Raw genomic sequence first — 20610 nt, 5'->3', positions numbered from 1 at the left:
ACAAGTATGTTTTTATTTTTTCTACTTTTAACTAATTCAGTTTTGGTACAAGTAACAATGAACACACACACACACACACACACACACACACACATATGAAAGGATACTAAGCTTAAGTTTTTTAAAAATATTGCTTGATAACATGACATGAATGATTACATTTTAGCCTGGTTAACTTTTCAATCATGATATCTCACTTCTTTTATACAGGGAAAATTATAATGAACTGCTATTGGGATGATACATAAATTAGTTGTTATTTTCCAGCTGTTTCATTAAACCACTAATCATATCTAAGACTCAGTCTATTTGAAGATTTTTTTAAAAACAGTATCACTTTTCCCTGTTGAATAGACCTGAGACTGGGGCATTGGATAAATTAAAACCCAATTGTTGCTTACATTACTTTTGTAATTACAATTTACAACAGAGCACTGGCATTCTTTAGGTTAAATTAAGAATAACTGAGAGTGAAATCTCTAAAAATATAGCTGTTTGGTCATCTTATATACAATGAACTGTCAAATGTTTAGGAAAAATATAGATGATTAAATGAAACATTTATGGGTTTGCACATCGGCTGCTGCTCCAGCCTAGTCTCCCTTGGTGTCTTCATGGTGTGTTCAGCCTGGCACCATGGGGAAGCAGGACAATCAGGTGGCCTACATGAATCCCATAGCAATGGCCAGATCAAGGGCCAATGATCCAGGATTATCTAAATTGACCAAGGCCTATGTCTGAGCTTTCCTACCCGCATGGGCGGAGGCAGCACAATATGTAATAGCCAAAATATGCAACCAACCTAGATATCCATCAACAGATGAATGGATTGCAAAATTATGGGAAATATACACAATGGAATTCTACTCAGCTATAAAGAAGAACAAAATCAGGTCATTCGCAAGAAGATGGAAAGACCTGTAGAACATTATGTTAAGTGAGAACAGCCAAGCACAGAAAGAGAAGGGACATATGTTATTTCCAATACACCCAAACTAGGGAGTATTAGGAATATCAGAGAGCCTCCAGATAACGGAGGGGAAACCTCAGCAAATTTAGAATTGACGGATACGAGAGGAAGAAGGCTGAGGTTGATTAATGAAGGAGCTACATTCGAATATGTGTAAAAGTATGAATATAGCATGGTTAACCTGGACACTCATTGTTGGGAGGAGGAATGGTATGTTGGGGGGGGGAGAGGGTACCAAGCACAGTCTGAATGTATGCCATTTTCAATATGTTCCACATAAAAATAAAAATAAAAAATAAGTAAATAGACCAAGGCCTACCTGAGAAGAAGTGAAAGAGTAACTCAAAAAGAAAAAGAAAGGTCCTAGGCTCTGGTCGAATTTGAAGAAAAAATGAATGACAAAAGAGCTAGAAACGCAGGGAAATTTATTAGGTAGAAATCAAAGCTCATCCAAAATAAAATAGAGAAACAGGAAAGAAGAAATCTCATAGGTATTTATACTTTTCTTCATCAAGTTCTGATTCTTCCAGCAGCTCTTTAGATGCTGAAGCTGAGGATAAGAAACAATCAAAAATGAAGAAGAAAAAGAAGAAGCATTTATATAAATCTGAAAGTTCCATGTCAGAAACTGAATCAGACAGTAAAGATAGTTTAAAAAAAGAAAAAACTTAAAGGATGCAACTGAAAAATAAAAGGACATTAAAGGGCTCAACCAAAAAAAAAAAGATGTATCCTGAAGATAAACCTTTATCATCTGATTTCTATCATATGATTTCTAATTATCTGAGTTTTTGTGAGAATTGGATTATATTGAAGAGGTATGATCAGAAAGGAAGAAAAGCAGTGAAGAACAAGAAAAATCAGCAGAAAAAACAAAGACGTATAAGAAACACAGAAGAAAAAGGCTACCAGTTCAAGGCCTGACTCACTATAACATAAGGAAGCCAGGATTTCTTTACGAAGGAAGTGCAACGTCTAATGAAATTTCAACTGTGAAAATTATGACATACTTGATAAAATGCATGAATTTTCTCCTTTCTTAGAATTATTTCTAGATAGTTTAGTAGCCACTGAAATGCTGCTGTGAAAAGGCCATAACTGTTGCCCGCTGCTTAAACATCTACTTTCTCTTTTTGTGAACTTTTATTGAAATGTAATATATGATTCACAGTTTCTGTAAGTGAAACACTTTGTCTTTAAGTCATGACAGCCTGAAAATTAAAAAGTTTCAAGTATGTTTATATCATCTTTCTTGTACTTTTTTGGTGCATTATAGTCTCACATCATCATGCAGTTCATAGTGATGGTGACATACATGCACACAGCACCCAGCTCCCTCGCATCTCCTCCCCTTCACCTAACAGGATATTGAGATTGACATTGGTATCCTCACCTATGTACACAATGTCAGTGGAAGTGTTTCTCTCCCTCCCCAAAACTACCTTCTTCACTTCACTGGAGCTTCTTATCCATTCTCTAAAGTCCCTCTTATATCCCACTTGCTCCCTAGATTCTGTATATGAGAGAAAATATATGACCCTTCACTTTCTGTGACTGACTAATTTCACTCGACAAAATGTTCTCCAGGGTCCATCCATTTTCCTGAAAATGACATAATGTTGTTCCTTTTTATTGCTGAGTAGAATTCCATCATAATCATATTTTATAATTTTGTAATCCATTCATCTGTTGATGCACACCTAGGTTGGTTCCATAGTTTGGCTATTGTGACTTTTGCTGCTATAAACATGGATATTCATATGACAACAGTATTCTGATTTCAGTCATTTGGAAAGATGCCCAGGAGTGGTATAGAAAATGGATCATATGGTGGGTCCATTCCAAGTTTTATGAGGAATCTTCACACTGATCTCCATAGCTGCTGAACTAATTTACAATCCTACCAACAGTGTAGAAAAACCCACATCCTCACCATCATTTATTGTTTAACTTCTTATGATTGCCATTCTGATTGGGGTTAAGTGGAATTTTGGTATGGGTTTAATTTGCATTTCCCTGATTTTTAATGATGTTGAGCATTTTTGTGTGTGTATGTATTAGACATTTGTATTTCTTCTTTGTGAATTGTCTATTTTAAAATTTTTTATTGGTGCATTGTATTCATACATCTTAATGGGTTGATGGTGAAGACATACATGCACACATCACCCAATTAGCCCTTACCCAATTCCTTCCCCATTTCCTTCTCCTCCCTGCTTAGGGAAACTCTCTAAAGCACATGATGTACTCAATCACTAAGTGAATTGTCCATTTTGTTCAATTGTACATTTCTTGATCGAGTTACTAGTTTTTAGTGTTTTATGTAATTTATATATTCTAGATATTAATCCTCTATCAAAGGAATAGCTGGCAAAGATCTTTTGCCATTTTGAAGGCTCTCTTTTTAGACTCTTGGTGATTTCTTTAGATGAGCAGAAACTTTTTAGTTTAATGCCATCCCATTTATTAACTCTTATCTTAATTTTCTGAGCTTTTGGGGTCTTATTAAGGAAATTTCTATTGGTGCCTATATGTTGACATGTACCTATGCTCTCCACTAATAATTTCAAAGTATTTTTATAGCATATCTTAAAGGGAAAAAAACATATGTGACATAAATATATTTAGATTTTAGTACTATGGAGCAGTTTAATTATTTAAGAAAACTTCAGCCAACTTTTACTTTATGAAAATTGTCCTTTTTCAAGTTGACCATATAGTCACAGAAGCATATAATTATAATTCTACACTGACTTTTAATTTTTGGAGCACAAAGTGTTTTATGTATGCGATTATTTTCATGCATATATAAATAAATGGTTGGCATAGAATTTTATACCATTTATTTGGGAAAATCTAGGGTGGGATATAACATACATTGCTATGCTGTAAGAATTTTGAAAAATGTTCAATAAAAAAGAAATACTCTGAAATTTCTTATATTCAAAATCTGATGCCACTATCAAAATGCCAGTTGATACTCTTGTACAGTAATGAAATTAAACTGTAGAAATTATTACATCACAAATAGCTAGAACTTAATTGTGTTTCTATGGTTCATTGAAAGTAGCATGTTATTAAATCAGTTGGATTAATATAATTTATATTGTGAAGTACCAGTGGTTACTACAATTCTCAAATTTTCAGTTTTTAAATGTTCAGTTCTGCCGGGCGTGGTGGTGCACGCTTGTAATCCCCACGCTTGGGAGGCGGAGACAGGACACTTATTTTATTGCTTTTATGAATTTTACTTCATAAAATTGTTCATAGACTATTGCATCATTTTGTTTTTACAGGTGGGGAACAAAAGAGACCAAATATCATTGAATTAATAAGTATGGATTTCAGCATAGAGTATTAGTTTTCTTACATGAATTTTCTAAACAAATTTACAAGGCTAAAAAAGCTTCTATTGTGTTGTTAAGTAATACTATTCACCCCACTTTCTTGCACTTTCTAGGTTACAACAATTACATTTCAAGATTTGCCAGGTTGTAGTCTCTCCACATTGGCTGAATGTATAAATCTCCAATTTCTGTCCCTTCGACGTTGTGGATTAACTTCTTTGCATAGCCTGAGTAATTGCAAAAAACTTAAGTACATTGATGCGCAGGTATGCTCTCTGTTTTAGTATTATTTATGATATAAAGTAGATAATCCCAGCATTTGGGAGGCTGAGACCAGAGGATGGCAGTTTGTGGACAGCCTCAGCTACTCAGGGAGGGCCTTTGTAATTCAGTGAGACCCTGTTTAAAAATAAAAAGACTAAAACATGGGGTTGGGGGTTAGATCGGAGGTAGAATGCCCCTGGGTTCCATCCCTAGTAACAACAACAAAATAAATAAATACATAAATAACTTTGAAAAAAGTTACTAAAATAACCTATATGTAGCTCAATGTCTAAAGAGATCAAGGGCCTATGTTTCTGAGAATAAGAAATAATTAGGTGATCTGTCTTGAAAATTATTTATATCTTTTTTGCAGGTGATACTGTTAGATTTTTTTGTTTTTCAATTTTGCTATATAAAAATTTACTATCTTACTTATGATTTTGCTTATGATTCTGCGGGCCTTGAACTGAAGGCAGGCTTGGCTGGGCATGTCCTCTGCTTCATGCTGTGTTGACTGGATCTTAGTAATTGCAGTCAGTTGGAAGTTAGGTCAAGAATGTCCCAAATCCCTTCTCTTGCGTGTCTAGTGCTGGTATGAGTTGGATATGGAATGCCCCTCCCCAACTCCTGAGTTAAACAATGCAGTAATGCTCAGAGGTGAAGAGAGTGGATCATGAGGACTCTGACCTCATAGTAGCCATTTGATGTATTAATCATTTAAACTGACTACTTGGAGATGGTGGGAGCTATAGGCAGGCGGGGCCTGAGTGGAAAAAGCTGGTCAGTGATGGTGTGGCCTTGTGGACTCTCTCTTTCCCTGGCTCCTTCCTTCTCTCTCTCTCTCTCTACTTCCCCGCTGCCATGAGCTGAGGTCCTTTCTTCTGCCACACCTTCTGCCCTAGTGTTCTGCCTCATTATAGGCCCAGAGTAATAAAGTCAGCCAATGATGAGCAGAATCTTCTGAAACAACGAGCCAAAAGAAACTTTTCCATTCACAGAAATGACTATCACAGGTACCTGAAAAGGGTGTCTGGGAGTTTGGAGTCTCTCAGGGGTGTTTTGGGCTGCTTTTGTTTTCCCCCCAGAGTGGCTCGATCTGCTTGCATCATATTGGCTAGGATTTTATTGGCCGAGCCATGAGTTTCTGTGGAAAGGCCTGAGATTTGTAAACGTTGGGTTGTGAGGTTGACTGGAGCTACCAAAATCACATTCTATTACAATCTACCTTCTGGCTCCTAATATTCACTTTTTTCTAATATGCAAAATATACTCATATGCCCCCAAACCCAAAGTCTCATCAAATATGGCATCTGGCCAGGTAGAAATGGAGCTCCTCGGGTAAAATTCCTCAGAGAATCCATTGATGTGTAGTTCTCTCCCCAGAGATCTGCAAAGTAAGATAAATATTTCTTCTCCTCATACATTCCTACATAATGGTGAGACAAGGCTTATTCAACACATTATCCACTCCCAAACAAACAAGAGAAGTGAGAATGACAAAATATTTATTGTATTTTGTTCTTTCCTTTAGGAAAACCATATTGAGACAATCAACTGTGAAAATTTGGAAAATCTCTCTGTTGTTGTTCTTAATAAAAATCAACTGACTTCTCTTCATGGTTTGGATGGCTGCACTAATATTCTGAATCTTGAACTTTCACATAATAAAATCACTCGAATTGGTGAGAACAATGGAATTTTAATATTTAAGCATTTATTTCACATTATCCTATTTTGTTTCATTTATTACATTTTTAAAGGACCACATCCTGAATTTGCATATTTTATTGTGTTATGCTTATTTAATTTTATTTAACTTATATTAGGAAAATTAAAAAATTCTAATATATATAAAAGGAATATACTTCATCTCCAAGAAAGGGGAGTTCTGACTAGTCACTTAAGTTAGTATATTTCCTTCTCTGTCTGCCTGTTTGTTTGTTTGTTTGTTTGTTTCCATAGGAACAATCCTCTAGGAGTGATCTGAACTTCACTAGGGAGCAAACTCCAGTTTGGTTCCAGGATATGTTTATGTATATTGTGCTTTTCTACTTGTCTGCAATTTTCACAACTTTCCTGGTAAATTCTTTCCTCACTTCTCTCCTCTGCTGCAGACATCACTTGTACCAACCTTTCCCTCTTTACTTAAGGCTGCTAATACCACATGGAAGAATTTGTGAAACTGAATCTCCCTAAACCTCTCTGTATCTCCATTACTATAGCAGCATAAGTATGTATCTTTATTTACTTTTTCACATTTTGTAATTCGTACAATTCAGCAACCAAGATGTCTTATTTTATTTAAGGCCAGTACTTTGTTTTCTAGAAATATTTCTGTTACTGCCATTCAGGACTTTATCCTATCATTTATCACCTGCCTGATTGAAAATTCTTTCTGTTGCTGTGCCCTTCCTCTGCTATTGCTTCATATATCTTACTCTGTTGTCAAGATTTGAGAAAGAGTTCTGTTCTTTCTCTTACCTCTTATCACCCAACATCCCTCTTTTACCCACTGAGATTTAGTTTCAACTTACTCCCACATTATTCTCAGTATAATAATTCTAAAACAAAAATCTCATTGTATTATAGACTACTTGGCTTAAAATTCTTTGCTAATTTATACTAATTCATTTGAGATTCTTAAGGGCCTTGGTAATGGCACAATAGTGGTTAATAAAGAGTCAAGGGTTGCCACAAAAGCAAGAACGTGATTAAAAGAAAAGAAACTTTACTCTGATACAATACAGAGAGTGTAAATTCTTTAATTCCATAAAGTGTGCAATCCTATCTTCCTCGTCCATCCTACATTTATTAGGAAATCTGAACAGGACTAAAATATCAAGGAGTCAATGGAATAATAATGGAGAATAAAACTAAACCCAGTTTTTATATTTTGGCTTGTTTTCTACATAGGTTTTTTGTATTCTTTTATTGGTGCATTGTAATTATACATCGAACTGACGCATAGAATGATAGGAATATACATGCATATAACACCTGGTGCATCCCCTCTGGATCCCACCTACTCCCTCCCCTTTCCTGCACATGGCATAGGATAGCGCCGATAATTTCATATATGTACATAGCATTGTTTAAACTGTTACCTTCATTACCTCTCAATCCCCTGGTCTCTTTCCTTTAAAACCCCTCAATAACTCCATTGGAGACTCTACTCCTTTATCTTATCTGAGTTCTCTTTTTTTTGCCCTTAATTCCTTTTTAGTTCCCACATATGAGAGAAGACATACAACTATTTGTTTTCTGATATTGGCTAATCTCATTTGCACAATATTCTTAGGTTCCGTACATTTTCCTGCAAATGACATATTTTTTTTCTTCTTTATGGCTAAGTAAATTTCATTGCATATACCTAGCAACCAAACCCTACCCTCAGCATGGCTGCTTACTCTCTGTAAGGTATTGGGGGACATTCTAAATCCAAGCCATTATGACGACAATGCCAATATTACTACTAATAGTAAAACTTACTAAGTTAAAGATATCTTTATTTTTCCTTTTTTTCTTGTACCATGTCTACCAAAGAGAATGATTAATAATTTGAAGAACTTTTAATTCATGATTATGTTATGAAGTTGGTTTATATAATTAGCTCATTTTCTCATTGGATGTGAAAATAAAGTTAATTTTGATATATAAATCATATATAATTCCGAAGTGAAAATTACATTTAACACAAAAGCTTATTCAGCTGGGCGTGGTGGCACATGCTTGTCATCCCCGTGCTGGGAAGGTTGAGACAGGAGGATCGCACAGGTTTGAAGCCAGCCTCAGCTACTTTAGTAAGTGTTTCAGCAACTTAGCGAGACCCTGTTTCCAAATAAAATATAAAATAGGCCTGGGAGTATAACCTGGAGTACAAATCCCCTGGGTTCCACTTCGAGTACCACACACACACACACACACAAAAGGCTTACTCAAACAGATTATGCTTCAATCTGTGTCCTTTTCATTCTGTTCATCCATTTACCTTTATATATAGATATTTTTGTATATTTAATATTGTATATATTTACCCTTCAACATGTATATGCTTGAAAACATGACATATCCATTATATGTACATCATACATATGTATATATGTACATATACAAATTTAAGAAAAAATGTGTGTACTAACCTTTTCACAAAAATGTAGAATATTTTGAAAATTGTTCTCTATTTTTTACTTAATAGCTTATTAGGAAGTTTCTAACATTCATCTTCCATGGCTATATAATATTTTTGCTTGTGGATAGACTACAATTTACCCATCAATGTTTTTTAATGGATATTGGGTAGTTTCCAATGTTATACACTGACAATCTGAATTTTTGACATTTACATAATTTCATACTTAATCAAATGTCTTTTAGATTAATTTGCTACAGTTTGTATTATTGGGGCAAAATATCTGTAATTTAGAAAAATACTGTCAAACTTCTTTAATATGTGTAGTGTCATTCTGTAGTTCTGTCACTAATATTTGATAGTAGCAGTTTCCTCTTTTTCTTATATTGTGCTTTTCTATTTTGATTTAAATAGTTCAGTTATCTTTATTTTTTCATGTTTAACATGAATGCTTAAACCTATACATTTTCTTCTAAGCTATGCGTTGTTCATCGCTTCTGATATTTTCATTAGTTCTCTAATTTTAGGTTGTTTTTTTTACCTAAGTTTTAAAATTTCCACATGGAAAGGTTATATTTTTGTTATTTTTCCCAGTTTTATTGCATTATAGCCAGAGAATGATTTTTGTCTATTTTTGCTTTTGGAACTTACTTCAGCTTTTTTGATGGCCCTTTTTGTATTGAATTTTCATGACTCTTTTATGTGCCTTGCAAAGGAGATAATTTTTTCTTAATTGAGATACGGAGTTGTTTTTTTTTTTTTATAAGATCTAGTCTACTGATCATTTATTTGTGGTTTTCTATCTATTTGATCTACCTTGGATGGGGAAAGTTGAGCTATTTTAAATGTGTCTGTTTTAATGTAAGATTAATCAGCCAGTTTATTTTCTTTCTGCTTTATGAATATTGCTACTGTGCTCTTTCATAGGTGACTTATTTTCATTGTAATTTTTTTTTTTTTTTTTTTTTGGTGGTACTGGGGGTGGAACCCAGAGGCTTTCTACCTCCGGGCTATACTCCCAGACCTTTTTTATATTTTATTTGGAAACAGGGTCTCACTAAGTTGCTGAAAGCCTCACTAAGTAGCTGAGGCTGGCTTCGAACCCGTGCGATCCTCCTGTCTCAGCCTCCCAAGCGCAGGGATTACAAGCATGCGCCACCACGCCCGGCTTTCATTGTAATTTTTAGCTTTGATTATAAGTTTTCATAATTATCTTTTTAAATTGTAATTTATTTTTCATACTAGAGATTGAGCTCAGGGAAAATCTACCTCTGAGCTAAAACTTCAGCCATTTTATTTTTTATTTGGCTCTTTAATGATGTTGAAATTAAATTCTATCTTTTCTGTTATGATTCTTTTTGTTTATATTTACCTATTTGGCCTTCTTTTTATTTTCATCTTTTCAAAATATCCTTGTTGTAGGTATTACATTCCATAGCATATATTTGAGATTCATTTTTTAATTGATATTTAAAAGTTTTCTGTCATACAGGTTGTGGCCATTTGCACTTATTATTTAAACTTAGATATTTGGTCTCCATGCTGCCACCCCACTCAGGATGATGTTGCCTTTTTCTGGAGAGTAGCCTTGTTTATGATACAAGAATTCATCCACCATGGGGCTCCTCTACTTTTTTTTAAAATACTTTATTTAATTTTATATTGGTGCATTGTATTTATACATCATAATGGGGTAAAAAACGTGTGTAGACTTAAATGTGCACATTACCCAGCCAGCCCCCACCCAGTCCCCCCCCACTCCTTCCCCATCCATCCCTCCCATGCTTGGATTAGTGGTTGACTTCAATATGGATTAGTATATCATGTGCTTTAAAGCGTTTCCCTCTCCCCACCTCCCATCCCCACAGTTAGGTTGTCTTATTTGCTCCTCTATAGGATCTCTTTTTTCACCTGGGGTTCCTCCTATGACCCCACTGACCCTAGCTTTCACATATTAGGGAAAGCATCCGATTCCTTACTTTTTGTGTCTGACTAATCTCACGTAGCATAATGTGCTCAATGTCCATCCATTTCCCTGAAAATACCGCAATTGTATTTTTTTAAATGACTGAGTAAAATTCCACTGTGTACATATCCCACAGTTTTGTAATCCATTCATCTGTTGATGGACATCTTGGTTGGTTCTATAGTTTGACTATGGTGAATTGTGCAGCTATGAACATAGATACACATGCATTAGTTTGGTGGTTTGGTTTCCTTTCTTTTGGGTAAATACCCAGAAGTGGTATTGCTGGATTGAATGGTAGATTAGTTCCAATTCTTCTGAGGATCCTCCACACTGTTTTCCAAAGTGGTTGCACTAATTTGCAATCCCACCAGCAATGTCTTAGAGTTCCCACTTCTCCACATCCTCACCAGCATTTGTTACTGTTCGTGTTTTGAACGATGATTTCAAATAGCCAATAAACGCATGAAAAATTCTCCTCTACTTTTTATCCATTCAGTTTTCACAGGATTCCCTTGCTCAAATGTGGATTCAGACTGGATTATATGAGTCTTGGACATGTATTATCCAACTTAGAAAACAGTTCAGATCTTAAATTCTCCCCCCCCCATTTATGCCAAAAGTGAAAGTTGTGATTATTGTTTTCCTGCTCTTTATTAATTTCTGGAAAAGTTATGGGGAGATTTTGATAGCGGTTGTTCATCTATTCCCTTTCTCCTTTTTAAAGTGTGGGGAAAGTACACTTGTTCCCACAAGGAAATCTTTTTTGGCAAACATTTCAAATGTACATTTTTGAAAATATAAATTTTTTTTGCAGTACTGGGGATGGAACCCAGGGGTATTTGACCTCCAAGCTACACCCTCAGTTCTTTTTTTATTCTCTATTTTGAAACAGGGTCTCACTGAGTTGCAAAGGGCCTCACTAAGTAGTTGAGGCTGTCTGCAAACTGCAATCCTCCTCTCTCAGCCTCCCAAATGGTGGGATTACAAGCGTGTGCCCGGCTGAAAATATAATTCTTACACATTTTTTAATGTGTTCATTTACCTATGTTCATGGTCCACTCATGACTTCTCCCAAATGAAAATAATAATACTTTTGATACATTTTTAATATTCTAGTATAAAATAAGTAAATAAATAGTTTTGTTTATGTTGGAATGAAGGTAAGTGCATTAGTAATACATGTGACTATACTGGCACACACTAAAGCAAACTAAAAAATAAATAAATAAAAAGGCTGTTTGTAAGGGGCGTAGGGGGGAGAATTCAATTCCCGTCCTCACTGCCAGCAGTGCTAAATGTGAATTTTTGTATGTTCCTGGATAGGATATCTGTAAGATTTATGTGAAAACTGCCATAGTATTAATTGATGTAGCCGAGGTATCTCTGTATGGTACAGAGAAAACAAGGGAAAAGACTTCTTTGTTATCTGTGAGTACATTGAAAATGCTGTATTTATTGAGTGTGAGAAGGGTATATATGAGAAAGATTGTCTGAGTCTTTATCTTAGGAACTGCTTAGAGATTCCGGTTGAGCTAAGTATAAAGCATAGATTTTTGTCTTTCAGTGATAAATTTATACTAAGAACTCTCATGAAGGGGCACAAAGATTTGTGCTTATAAGTTAATAAGTTACGGTTCCATGCTATAATACTTCTTTAGGAGGTGAAATAAAATTGGAAGCAATACTATAATATTTTATTTTGTAGTTTAAAATGTGATTCATTTCTAATTCTTAGTAAACTGTGGTCATTGCAGTAGTAGTGTTAGCTGAAACAAAGACAATGTGAAATATGATTAACTTAAAATAAGTGCTATTCTTTTTATAAGACTAGTAGTTTATATTTAATATAGAATTATGGAATTATGTTTAATATATTTAATATAGAATTATATTTAATTCTATAAATTAAAAATTACAATGACATTATTTAATATTTAAATATACTTGTATGCTATGGAAAAAGGTGTTTCTAATATCATTAGGCAATTGAAATATAGAGTTAAAGTATGACTCACAATAGGGGCTCCAATCTAGACATATAATTGAACAAAATTTTTAATCCAAGAAGTAAAGAAATAAACTGTCATACTATTTACCTTTTCATATTATTTTATATTATTGGGCCTGTTTGTGTACACATTTTTGATTATAAAATATTGTTATATAGTCTGGATTTATTTGTGTACCAATTAATAGCATTAAACTCAAGTTCACTTATAATGATATTTATAGATTTATGTTAATCAGATCACAGATTTAATTATACTTTTTATTAATTTAAATTTTGCTTTATTTTTCTTGAAGTCATTTTTATAACTTAATTTGGGTGAATTGCAGCTTAAGGTTTGCTGTGATTTTATTATAATATTTCATGGTTTATTTTGCTTGAAATTCTCCATATGTAAACATGAAATAATTGATAGAACTTGCTTTCTACATGTAGTATGAAGGAATAATTCTTAAATGAATGCTGCCACATTGATTGTTAAAATTGATAAAATTTACCATTTTGAGTATTTTTAAAATAAGTTTGTTTAAAAACTAGCCAAAGCAAATTAAAAATAAGTAATTTATAATTTATAATCTATTTTTCTTCATTTCTTCTATTTTCACATTGGATTTTTTGCTTTCTTAGTAAAAACAACTTGAAACTAAATTAATTTTGAAAAAGTCCACATATGACAAATATTGTTTTATAAATTTTATTTACAGAAAAAATATGACTTAATATTATATGGAAGTTTATAACATTTTTTTTACTACCAGCCATTTGATTTAAGTGATTTATATACTTTTTTCACTTGCTGTTACATTAGTGCTAGGAGATAGGTACAAATAAACCTTTACTTTCTTTTCTGTATGAAAAGTGAAGGACAAAGACTTAAGTAAATGGCCTTACAGTAAATGGTATAGACAGGATTTTATTTTATTTTTTATTTTTGAAGATTTAAAGAAGTTTATTTAGACAGGATTTTAAACATAGTCATTTACTCCTACTTTCTAATTTTTAATTGCTTTTTTCTTCTGTAAATGTATTACTCTTTTTGTACTATGTTGCAGCTCCTTTGCTGAACAAATAGAATAATTTTAAGGTTTATTTATGAATAAGGTTATTAGTGAACAAATTTATTGATTACTTACTTTCTATAAACACTTTTCTAAGCACTGAAGTACAACAGCCCTGCAGTATTGATGGGGATGCAAGAGTGAATACAATAACTGTCCTAACATATCTCTCTCTCTCTCTCTCTTCCTCTCTCTCTCTCTCTCTCTCTCTCTCATATGTATATATACTTTTATAATTTTTATAAAATTTTATAAAATATTTTATATAGTATTTATTTTATAATATTTGTTTATTTATTTACTTATGTATAGTGGTAGTAGGAATTGGACCCAGAGATATTTTAACTCTGAGTTACCCCTCCAGCCCTATTTTTTATTTTTTTAAATTTTATTTATATTTTATGGTACTGGGGATGAAACCCAGGAGCATTCTACCTCCAATCTACACCCCCCCATTCTATTTTTTATTCTTTTCTTGGAAACAGCATCTCACTGAGTTGTAAAGGGCCTCACTAAGTAGTAGCTGAAGCTGTCCAAGAACTGAGATCCTCCTGTCTCAGACTCCCAAATCCTGGGATTACAAGTGTGGGTCACCACAACTTCCCTATTTTTATTTTTGAAACAGGTTCTCAATAGGTTGATGAGCATCTCACTACATGCTGAAGCTGGCTACAAACCTGCAATCCTCTTGTCTCATCCCCAAGTACTGGGATTACAAGCATGTGCTACCATGCCTGGCATATATGCCGTGTGTGTGTGTGTGTGTGTGTGTGTGTACATATGTATGTATATGTGTACATACATATATAGTATCTCATTTTTTGGCTTTTGGGTAAACATTAAAATACGTAGGACACTGCTGTGTAAGAGCAAAATTGTTTTTGTCTTTTCATTCATGAAAAGTCTCCGTTATTTTAGGGAAACTTTAATCTGGAAAAAAGATTTTAGTATTTGATTATTGGTTTATAAATATCAGGTAATATATTCCTAGAAAATAGCATGGCAAATAGTGATACTAAGAGATTTCTTGTCTGCTGCTTTTTCCTCCACATATTTCTTTTTGTAAAAGTAGAGATACTGTTAAAAATGTGAAATATATTAAAATCATTTTCACCTAAACTTTATTGCTATGTCATGGCTTATAGTGAAAATATACCTGGGCTAATTATTGCTCCTACATATTGTCTTTGGATAATTGGGGGAGAAAAGAAAATAAAGCAAAACAAAATAGAGCTGTATACATTTTGCTCTTAGAAGTGTTTTTCCCTAAATATACTTAACTTTTGGGGAGTCCACTAGATGGTGCTATCTTGCTTTTTGAAATGAGCACAATGCTAAAAGGGATTTTACAGCTAAAAGAGATTTTACAGTTTTCCACACAGTTTTCATTTAGTTCATGGCAGAGGTTTTGGCTAGCATCCAAGTTTCCTGATTCCTGTTTCATATTCTTGGTTAAATACAACATATACAATTCTGAAGGACTTCTGCACTGAAATTTAAAAAAAAAATCTTAAATGCAACTCAGCATATTTGTACTTGAGGGGGAAACATTGTCCGACATAGCAGTCAACGAGCAGCTCAAGGAGGTGGCCCTCTACCAAAGATTTACTTAGTGAAAACCTCCAGCCCACTTTAACATCTTCAGTTTTGCTGTTTCTTACAGGGACCCCGGGACCTTAAAAGGAGCTTGCTAAAGCATTTTTATGCCCTTTGTATTACTATTATACTTAGGTTTTTGAAAAACGTTTTCAATATTTTGTGGCAATTGTTTTGTTTTAGATAGGCAAGTAGATGAAATTATCAGTTATTTTGACTAGGAAAGTTCATTTTCTTAGAGGTATTGAAGAATTAATGGCATACAAAGGTACAGCTTGATATAACTCTCTTTTGCTTAGTTTTCATCCTTTACTTGAAAGAATTTATAAGATTAAAAGAGGAAGGGTACAAACTCTTAACTTCCTTCCTACCTAGATTGTTCCTTTGATCCCAGTTATTTTACTAGATCAAATTACTGTTTAATCAGTTGTGTATAGACTTTTTTGAATGCTTATTAACATCCTATTTCTCTACCAACAAACATAAAGCTAAAAATTCTGCTCTCTCTGAAGTCATTTTTGGTCACCACAGATGGATCATTTTTAAATCCTTGTTTTATATTGTGAATGATTTTTAGACATTGATAATAGCGATTGTTTTTAGTACCAGTCACATAAAAGTCCTGTTCAAAATACTCTAAAATATTTTTAATTCTGTCAATAATGTTCAATGACCCTCACTTTGCCAATAAAAGGGATAACACCCAGAGAAGTCTACTTGCCTGCATCTATGCAGCGTTTTGCAATAGGCTTGTTCTGTTGAAACTCAGAATTGTAGAAATCAGACTGGTGCATTTCTCATCATGCCATGCTGCCTGTTGATTCAGCATGGAAATGATACTGTTAGCACAGTCAAGGAGAAAATGTTAAATGGTTTTCATTGTGATTGAAGATCAGTGTCTTTGTTCCTATATCTGTTTTTTATTCATTGAATTTTTTAGGTCACATTCTTTGGTTTATGCAATTTTTAAGTGTTATATGTTTTAATAAAATTCTCTATTTTTTCATTTTTGTCATCATCTACAGTAAAGCTTTCTTCCAAGTATTCTATATTTGATAGAACAGGACCAGCTCTCTTTTGGATATGGGACAATTAAGAATAATTGAGAATTTCTCAAATAGGTTTTGTTTTTTTTTAATTTTTTATTGCTGTATTGTAGTCATACATCTTAATGGGATAAAAGATGGTGGAGACACACATACACACATCACCCAATGAGCCCTTACCCAGTTCTTGCTCCATTACCTCCCCATCTCTACTTCCCATGCTCTCTGATTGCTAATGACGAGCATTTTTCATGCATTTATTTGCCATTTGAATTTCTTCCTTCGTGAAGTGGCTATTTAATTCACTAGCTCATTTTTTGATTGGGTTATTTGTTTTCTTGGTGCTGAGTTTCTTGAGTTCTCTGTATATTGCTTCTTGAATTTCTTTTATCACTATTGGTTGGTTTAATTTTTCTATACCTTTTTGACTTGATTTAGGAAGGTTGTTTGTGTCGAGAAATTTTTCAGTTTCTTCTAGATTTTACATCTTTTTGGAGTACAGATTTTCAGAATAGTTTCTGATAGTCCTCTGAATTCATTCATGCTATTGTTAGTAATATAACATTTTCATCTCGTATTTTAGTAACTTGGGCTGCTTTTCTCCTTCTTTTGGTTAAGTTGGCTACTGGTTTATCTATCTTGTTTGTTTGTTTGTTTGTTTATCTATTTATCTATCTATTTATTTATTTTTGGTGGTACTGGGGTTCCTGGAAACCTTCTGCCTCCAGGCTACACTCCCAGACCTATTTTATATTTTTATTTGGAAACAGTGAGGCTGACTTCGAACCAGCTCAATCCTCCCGTCTCCACCTCCCAAGAGCGGGGATTACAAGCATGCACCACCATGCCCGGCTATCTTGTTTGTTTGTTTATTTATTTTTTTTGAGAAACCAGCTTTTGGTTTGGTTTAATTTTTTGTATTGTTTTTTAATTCTCTACTTCATTGATTTCTGCTCCAAATTCATTGATATCTGCTCCAAATAATTTCCTGTTTCCTGTTTTTGGGTTAGACGGTTCCAGTTTCTCAAGGGCTTTGAGATTTGTCATTAGGTTATTTATTAGATCCAATAGTGTTTTCTTTGTATAATTGGGTTGTTTGGCATTGGGTGCCCATCTATATTTGCAGTTGTTACATGCTCTTACTAATTTGATCCCTTATATTATAAAGTATCCTTTTTCTGTTTTGAAGTTTTTAATTTAAAGTCCATTTTACCTAATATAAGTATAGCAATAACTTCTCACTTTTAGTTTCTCCTTTAGTTTTTCCATCCCTTCAACTTTAATCTATGTGAGCCTGTACCAGGGAAGTGAGTTTCTTGTAGGGCAGCATATCATTGTATCTTATTTTTTAACCAATTCAGCTAATGTAAGTTTTTTTTTCTAGATAATTAAAAATCATGTGGTTTATTTTACTTAACACATGGGTTGTTATTCTGTAACAATTTTTATAATGGTAAATTATCTTTTATTTTTATTGTTTTTATGTTTATGTGGATCATATTGAAAATGGCATATATTCACACAGTGCTTAGTGCCTTTTCCTTTCCCCCCTCCCAACAAGTATTTTCATTGGAAGACATTAAATCATTTATATTCAAAGTTATTATTGGTATGTAAAGACTTATTCCTCACATTTTCTTAAATTTTTTCTGGTGGTTTTGTGTATCTTTTTTTTTTTTTTTTTTTTTTTTGCTTATCTTTGTGGTCTGGTAATGTTCTATACTGACAGAGTTTATTCTTTTTCTCTTTGTTGTATCTACTGATTAATGAGTTGTATAGTGTGTGTGTGTGTGTGTGTGTGTGTGTGTGTGTGTGTGTGTTACTAAGAATTAACTTTTAAATCCAGAGTCGTTTTACACCTGCACTATACCCACAGTTCTTTTTAATTTTATTTTGAAACAGGTTCTCACTAATTTATCAAACATTGATCTCAAACCTGTGATTATCTAGCCTTTCAAGTTTGGGCTAACAGGCATGTGATACTATGCCAGCTGAGTTTTACATGTTCATTTATTTGTTTTCATGATGGTAGTTATCTTCTTTTTATTTTAAATGTAGGATTCCCTTAAACAGCTTTCTAAGGTAGTCTAATAGTATAAATCCTCTGCGTTTTTATTTTTCTTAGATTTTTATTTCTCCTTCACATGTGAAGGATAACTTTGTATAATATTTGTGGTTGTCTGTTTTTTTCTGTTGTCTTTCAGGATTTTAATTATGCCATCTTGTTCTCTATTGTCCTGTAATATTTTTGCTGAAAAAATTGTTGTTGGTCTAATGTGATTTGGTTCTTTTCTGTTTCTGTTTTTAGAATTCTTTGTCTTAAGACTTTACAATTTGACTATAATATTCCTTAGGGGGCTTTTTTTTGTCAGATCCATTTAGTGTCAGGATTCTTAAATATGGATGCCATATCTTTACCAAGATCTGGGAAGTTTTCTGCTATTATTTTGTTGAATTTTTATGCCTTTTCCATTATTTTTCTCTTAAAATACTCATAATTTGAATATTTGCTCACTTAATGATGTCCTATGAGTCTCAAAGACTTTATCATTTGAGTTTTTTGTCTCAGTGAAATATTTCAAAGACTTGTCTTTAAGTTCAAAATTACTTCTACTTGATGTAATCTATTGTTGAGGCTTCCAAATGAAATTTTTTATTTGACATGCTGAGGGCTTCGGCTTTATAAAGCATTTGTTTATTTCCTTTTTCAGATCCCTATCTCTTTTCAGAATTTTTAATTCATATGATGATTGTTTTTCTTAATTTCATTGAATTTTCTGTCTGTATTATATCTCATTGAGTTTCCATAGAAAATTTCTTTGAAATTTTTTAGATATCTCATCAATTTTCACTTTTTTGGACTATGCTGGCGGAAAATTATTATGTCCATTTGAAGGCATCACTTTAGCTTTTTTTCGATATTTTTTGTGTTCCTATGTTGATATTTGCACTTCTGGTGGATTTGTTCTTTCTACCAATTTTTATAACAAAAGATTTTCTCCTGAAGAATTGTCATAGGGTATTGGTTAGGTAGGCCATGTAGACCTTGGTTCCAGTTGGGCACAGTGGTATAGTCTTCATATACATTTTTAAGCTATGAGAGAAAGCTTTTGTAATGGTACATGCAGCAATTGTAGGAAGGAGGTCTGTGAAACTCTTGAGAGCCACGTGCATGTGACTAAATACTGCTGTGTTGTAGTAATTATGTATAATCAAATTTGAGTTGAAATCCACTATCTAAATATTTAATTTCATTTCTATGTTTATTCATTTTATCTCTTCTCTCTTTTGTTTTGACTGAAGTTTTAATTTTCTTACTGTTATATTACTAGATATGTATTATTTTACTGTTATTTTAGTTTATTATAGGTGTGATGCTATAGTAATATAGTATAAGTATACTATACTATATTATAGTATAGGTATATACTATACTTATAATACTATGCTTATAGTAGTATTACTATATAGTAATATGGCATAAACTTTCTTTACTTTTATTCCATCTTTCATCTACAATGTACCCTCTGCCTAAATAATATAAATTACTGTTTTTTTAAATATTGGTCTCTTTATGGTAAGTTCTTTAATATTTGAATACATGCATACATGCATATACATATTTAAGTTCTAGACTTGCTACTTGGCATACGACTTATATACCATTAATATATTCAAATTTTTTCTAGTTTATGCTTATATTGATACATATCAACCTGAGAGTTGATCCTTGGAGGCAACATTTTCTCTTTTTAATATTTTATTTTTTATAATTTTATTGGTGCATTGTAATTATACATCATACTGAGATATAAAATAATAGGAATATATACCCACACATTAGATGTATTTCCCTCTTGATCCCACCCTACTTCCTTCCCTTCCCTGTATGTGTCATTGAGATTGGTATTGATAATTTCATATCTGTACATAGCATTATTTAAATCATTACCTTCATTGTTGAATAGAATTTCATTGTGTGTATTTCCCATAATTTTGCAATCCATTCATCTGTCGATGGAGACCTAGGTTGATTCCATATTTTGGCTATTACAAATTGTGCTGCTATGAACATGGGTATGCATATGTTACTGTAGTTCTCTGATTTCAACTCCTTTGGAAAGATACCCAGGAGTGGTATAGCCAGATCACATGGTGGATCCATTCTCAGTTTTCTAAGGAATCTCCACACTGATCTCCATAGCAGCTGGACTAGTTTGGAC

At 33.2% G+C, this 20610-nt stretch overlaps 1 protein-coding gene across 1 annotated transcript in view; it reads left to right on the top strand.

The window, feature by feature from the left end:
- Window positions 1–20610, top strand: part of LRRIQ1 (leucine rich repeats and IQ motif containing 1) — a gene marked incomplete at both ends in the record, with an annotated part of 216869 nt that overhangs the window by 25770 nt on the left and 170489 nt on the right. Inside the window, 2 exons of the mRNA XM_080704824.1 lie at window positions 4431–4583; window positions 6113–6263. Of these exons, the coding sequence (XP_080560950.1) occupies window positions 4431–4583; window positions 6113–6263 (304 nt within the window). The remainder of the gene's footprint in view (window positions 1–4430; window positions 4584–6112; window positions 6264–20610) is intronic.

Source organism: Muscardinus avellanarius, assembly GCF_963383645.1.
Source record: "Muscardinus avellanarius genome assembly, chromosome: 11".
NCBI classification, from domain to species: domain Eukaryota; kingdom Metazoa; phylum Chordata; class Mammalia; order Rodentia; family Gliridae; genus Muscardinus; species Muscardinus avellanarius.
The sequence above is the reverse complement of the archived record's forward strand: the minus strand, read 5'-3'. Positions and strand labels throughout refer to the sequence as shown.